The following is a 5,711-nucleotide window of genomic DNA, read 5'->3' as shown; positions in this document are numbered from 1 at the left end:
GTTCAGCTGTGTATGTGGCGGCGGCGGCGGCGCGGTGCAGAGCCGCCACTGTGTTGTTGAGCTTGCGTGACTTTGTGATCACCCGGTGCAGTACCTAGCATTTTCATCAACATGCAAGCCCCATTCCACTGCCAACGTCACAACCTCCTCCCCCTTAAAACTCCCGCTCTCTGGGGCCCGCCAATCCCCCAGGCGTTTGGCGGCCCCAACGACTACAAGGGCCGCAACATGTACGAGGCGCACAAGGGCATGAACCTGAAGGACGCCCACTTTGACGCCGTCGCGGGCCACTTTGTGTCGACCCTCCAGGAGCTGGGCGTTGACCAGGCGCTGATTGACGAGGCCGTGGCCGTTGTCGAGAGCACGCGCGGCCAGGTGCGCGCGGCTGTGAGGGCTCTTTGATCAAGGGACGTGATTTGTGTGTGCGTGTGTGTGTGTCTGTGTGAGCGTGCGCGTTTGTGTGTGCGCGAGCTATGTTTGAGTGATGTGTAGCGCAGTTGTGCATGTACGATTGGGCACGTGCACTCAGAGTACAGGCTGCAACAGCGAGCAGCCGTTCCAGAGTTGACTCATCTATTGTGTTGCTGTCTGGCAGAACCACCCACGCACTGGACGTGTTGCTCTTGCCCGCGCCGGCTATCTTGTTGCGCAGGTGCTTGGCGCCGAGCAGCCCTAAGCATCGTCGATGCTGACGGCAGAGGGACCGGCATGGGCCGCCCCGGCTGCGGTGCTTTCTGCGGGCACAGACTGCCAGCCTCGTGAACCCTCCACTGCGCCTTGCGCACAGCGTGCTGAACAGCATCTGTCACCACAAACCTGCACCCGCCGCCGGGGCTGTTTTTGGCCAATGCCAGAAGCGCCGCTGTGTGGACATCATGTCCAGGAGCCTCTGTTGTCACTGCCTGAACCGCACCTGCTGGCCTGCGGCATAACTCGCCGCCATCACGCATGTGCTGCCCATGCAGCTACTTATGTCTTATTCGTGCCTGACGCGTTTGCAAGGCCTACCAAGTCACAAGCCTGCCATTGCCTGTGGGGCCCCTCTCCATTGCCCCTTTAACTGATGATTTGCTGCGCACCGCAGGGTGTCACCCTGCTCGGCTCCATCTGCAACTCTGCCGCTGGCCACATTACTGCGACAGCTACTTTTGTCTCAAACCCAATCTTGCACGTCCAGCGCCTGGATCTGTGATTGCTGCAACGGCGCGGCGTGGCGTCAATGGGTGCTTGGGAGTGACTTGTTCAAGCATTCTACAACCTATTTCAGACTCACGGCTGGGATCGGTGGTTGCGAAGGAATTTCGACCTCCCTGGCACTGAGTAAACTATCTACCTGTCAGCCGCTGCCTATCTCCCTACCTGCCATCCAGCCATGGCTCTTCCTAAACATGAGCACTGCGATGAACAGCAGAAACTTGCACAGCAGAGATTGCAATGACACCCAATGGGGACGCAGCAAGCCCACGAGAATTCCCTGGGCTCTGGGTTGAAACTGCGTGGTCGTCTTGAGCCAGTCGAACCACACACCCCGCTACCGTGCTGTCACCGGGTGTTGACCATCCATGCTCGAGTGTGGACGCGGGGCGCATGAATCAGTGACGTGCGTGAACTTGTGACATGCCGTATTTTCATCTCGACTTTGGGGTCACGCTCGGTGTGATCTCGCAATCGAAAGAGCGTCCCTGAAGCCTTGAAGCCCCCAACATCGCTTTACCGTGATTCATGTACCAGAAAGCTCAATATTTGATCAACACCATGCAACACGGTAGCGGGGCCCTGGGAGGCGTGTCAGCCAGGCGCCCCCTTCTTGCAGGTTGTGGCTGCAGGCGCCCCCTCGTTCGGGTAAGGCACTTGCGCTTTCGCCAGCCCGCCACACGGATTACTAGATATCGTGTCTGGAGTGCGCATGGTATCGGCAGCAGCGGCGTGCACTGCTTCTTGCTTCGCACGAGCCAGTGAGTTTCACCAGCCTGTGCATGGCGCGCTCAAGCCGGGTGTGCTCCCTGCTGCCGCCCCATCCTCTGGCGCCGACCTGGAGCAGCTGCATGCCAAGGCACCGTGGGAGCAGTCCGGCGAGCTGGCGCCCCGTGTGACCGAGCAAGAAGCTGCCAATTTGTCAGCCGAGCAGATCGCCTTCTTGGACCGGAAAAGGCGCGGCATCATGCCACAGGGCTCGGTTTGTGGTGGCTGTGGCGGCAGCGGCATTATTGTCTGCCACCGTTGCAAGGGCAGCGGCGTCAACGACCACCAGGTGTGGTGAACTTACTATAATCAGCGGTCTCTGTGTGTGCATCCAAGGATTGCAAGTGCATGTGTTTGTGCACGCACACATGCATGCGATTGTGAGCGCCTGATTGACTTTGTCTGTAGGTTTTTGTTTGATCAGATATGTAAATGTGCGCAAATGTGAGGTGTGCCGCGCAAGTTGCATGTCCTCCCCTACCCACTGCGGTGCAGGTCCTGTTCTTGTGTGTCACTTGGCAAAGCTCATGTGTGCGCTACCTTGATGCTCGGGACACTCTCAACCACCATCACCATCACCCTCACCATCACCGATCACCATCACCATCACCGCCACCACCGCCACCACCACCCCTTCAATGCTACCAAGGCGGACGAGGAACTCTTCTCCGGTGAAGTGCACCAGCAGAATGGTGGGTGGCAGGTGGACAGGCAGCAGGCACGCGCAAGGCATGCACCTGACACTTGCCACTGGCAACAGTGAGTCACTGCAACTTAAACATGCTGCAAATCAAGGAGACTACGTATCCAGGCGCCCGTGTTCTCGTTCTGTCACACGCCTTACTATCGGAGCTGCTTGTTTGTACAAGATGCCCCCTGCCCTGCCCCGCCCTGCCTGAATGCTGATGATTCATGCTCCGCAGGACTGCTGAATGTGCAGCCGTTCTTCAGGAAGGACTGGCCTTGCTGGCTGTGCCGCGGCAAGACCCAGATTGGCTGCCCAGAATGCAGCGGTACGTGCCTCTCTCTACAAATAGGGCTTGTGGAGTGTGTGCACATGTGTATGTGGTCTGCAAGTGAGAAAGCGCCCAGGATTGCATGTGTGCTCACTGCTACGCTCCATCACCTGCGTTCCACAGGAGCTGGCTTCAAGGGCGTGAGCGAGCTGTACTCCGGCGATTGAGCAGGGCGCCCGTACAACTTCAGATGCTGCTTGGGCTGCCAGGCTGCTCGAATTTGGCACACACCTGGACTACTTGGAATTTTTCACATGACTTCTTACATTGCTTGGCAACAAATGTTCGAATATGTTTAGCTGATCTGAATGGCAGGCTTGCTGGTAACGATTGAATCCAGCCGTTGCACAGCCCGGCTTTCCTGGTTCCCGGTAATGCAAGATGCTCAGGCCGCCGCCCCAGCCCCCTGCTTGAGCAGCTCCACAAGCTCTGGTGTCTGGTTGAGGGGGTTGCGGGGGTCCGCCCTGCAGGCGGGCGGCGATGAGGCCGGGGTCAGAATAGCAAGGGGAGGGTTCCAGGTGGGCGAGGTGGCGCCTTGCTTGCCGGCACCGTTCTGCTGCTGCAACATGATTGGAGGCCGGCGGTGGCACCCGCCAGCCTGCTCAATCTGACATCATTTCCAGCAGCCGCACCCCCTGCGAGGAGCATCTACTTGCTTTAATGAGAATACCATCTCCACCACCCAAGCGCTCACGTGAGGTCCGCGGCGGTCTTGCCGTTGACGTTCTTGGCGGCAGCGCTGGCGCCCGCGTCCAGCAGCAGCTTCACCAGCGCGGGGCGGCCGTAGCCGGCTGGGCGGAGCAGGAGGGCGGGCCAGGTCGGGTCAGCACAGCAGTGGTTTTGAGAGACGGGCAGTGAAACGAGCGACCGCTCCCAGGCCAGGGTTGCGTGCGGCAGCACAGACAGGCGTTGCTTGACCGCTGCAAGGTGGTGGCGATATCAAGCAGTACAGCAGATATCTTGCACTCAGCGCAGCTCCCTGCTTTACAGCGCTGTGATCATCATTTTTGCTGTCTGCACACGGGCGCAGCCCACCCCTCTTGCGCGTGAGGGTTCCCACCAGCGATTCACCACCGCCGCGGCTGCCCCACATGCTGCAAGCAACGGCTCCCAGGGGGTGTCCCTGCAACTGCACCGCTCACCCGCATACATCAGCGGGGTGTTGCCCTTGGAGTCGGCGGCCTCCAGCTTGGCGCCCTCCTTCAGCAGGACCGCGGCAACGTCGGCGTGGCCCATGCCAGCGGCCCAGTGCAGGGGTGTCCGCTGCTCCTCGTCCGCCATCGAGACGTCCTGGGGTGTGCACGCGCACGCGTGTGCGTGCGTGTGAGCATGGAAAGGGATTCGGTCGAGGTGGCAGGTGACTAGATGATGTGTGTACGGGGCATGGGTACCAGAAGTACCGAAATCTGTCAGCAGCAGCCGACAAGGGCAGCATCCCAAAGGGCAGCAAAGCGATACTTAGCAAGGAGGTAAGGCAGCAACCACCCACCTTGCCAATCGCGATGAAGTCCTCCACCGCCTCCAGGTCACCATACCTGGCGGGAGGGGAGGGGGATGCGTGGTTGGAGTGCTGGGCGGGCGCCTTGACCAAAGCGGTGGTGCTGGCCCAAACGCGGCTGCTTGCCTTATGCCAGTGTCATGTGATGGCCCCTCGCATGCGCCCCTGAATCACCTAAAGCCGCATGGCCACAGTCGCAGCTGCGAGACCTGTCAATAACCCCAGCACCCTTATGACTGCTGCAGTTATCACCACCGCCCACCATCACCCGTCAACGACACTCGAACAGCAGCAGTCCACTCACTTGGCTGCGTCCCAGAGGTTGTCAATGTCAGGCACCTGCGGCACAGTTACCGGCGCACCGGCCGCAGCGGCTGCGGCTGCGGGCGGCGCTGCGCCAGCCGGGGGCACGACGTCCCCCAGTTTCTCCCCGAGCTTGGACAGGAACTTGGGGTCGTTCCAGAACCTTTGTGGCCGCAAAGGGGGGGGGGTCATGGTCGTGCAGGAGTCGGCATGGGAGGTCAACGAATATGCAAAACTCACGCGGGCGCGGATTGCAGGGCCGCCTGTGCTAACATATCCCCGCAAACAGCTTGCTGCAGTGCCTGGGGCGCGCCGCTTGCACAGTGACCCCCAACAACACTCCCAGTCCCTGGTCATTCAAACCGGGCATGCAACCAGCTGAGATCTCCTCATGACGCCCACGACACATCAGGACCAGGCACACGCATAGCGCCCCGGCGGTCCCCCGCGCAGCGCCGCCCGACCCTCTCTCTCCCCATGGGTCCGCCCTGCAGCAGGCCCCGCCCACTTCATGAGCGCCCCCATGCCGCCCTTCTGGATCTCCTCAAAAACGCCCTTCATCTCGGGGTCCTCCCTCAGCTCTGCCAGCCGCGCCTGCAGCGCCTCGTTGCGCATCATCGCCTGCATCTGCGCCATCTGCGCCTGCACCTCCGGCCGCTGCATCGCCTCTTGCATCGCCTGTGGGTTCAGGGGACAGGATGAGACGAGCCCTGGGAAATCGGGACGCCGTGCATATGCGCGGCATGGAGGTGTGGCGCTGGCTGTCTAACGCAGCTATGAGCGAGGCTGGCCGGGCCCGTCCGAGGGGCAGCCAGGTGGCAGGGGCCGGTCAGGGCACGCAGCGACATGTCCGTCCCATCCTTGAGAGCGCGCCTTGATCCGCTCGGCTGTGGCGGGGTCCTCCATTGCTTTCTTCATCTGCTCCTCCATAG

At 60.9% G+C, this 5,711-nt stretch overlaps 2 protein-coding genes across 2 annotated transcripts; one reads left to right on the top strand and one right to left on the bottom strand.

The window, feature by feature from the left end:
• Positions 1 to 228: 228 nt before the first annotated feature.
• Positions 229 to 676, top strand: MNEG_3812 (hypothetical protein; the record flags this gene model as incomplete). Its single annotated transcript, XM_014047716.1, has 2 exons — positions 229 to 375; positions 653 to 676. 2 exons carry the CDS (start codon positions 229 to 231, stop codon positions 674 to 676), a joined length of 171 nt encoding a protein of 56 aa, XP_013903170.1.
• A 2,687-nt stretch (positions 677 to 3,363) lies between these two features.
• Positions 3,364 to 5,454, bottom strand: MNEG_3811 (Ankyrin repeat domain-containing protein 2; the record flags this gene model as incomplete). The annotated part of the gene is made up of 6 exons (XM_014047715.1): positions 3,364 to 3,442; positions 3,673 to 3,769; positions 4,121 to 4,268; positions 4,468 to 4,513; positions 4,781 to 4,942; positions 5,288 to 5,454. 6 exons carry the CDS (start codon positions 5,452 to 5,454, stop codon positions 3,364 to 3,366), a joined length of 699 nt encoding a protein of 232 aa, XP_013903169.1.
• Between the last annotated feature and the right edge of the window lie 257 nt (positions 5,455 to 5,711).

This window comes from Monoraphidium neglectum (genome assembly GCF_000611645.1).
Source record: "Monoraphidium neglectum strain SAG 48.87 unplaced genomic scaffold scaffold00497, whole genome shotgun sequence".
Classification (NCBI taxonomy): domain Eukaryota; kingdom Viridiplantae; phylum Chlorophyta; class Chlorophyceae; order Sphaeropleales; family Selenastraceae; genus Monoraphidium; species Monoraphidium neglectum.
The sequence above is the reverse complement of the archived record's forward strand: the minus strand, read 5'-3'. Positions and strand labels throughout refer to the sequence as shown.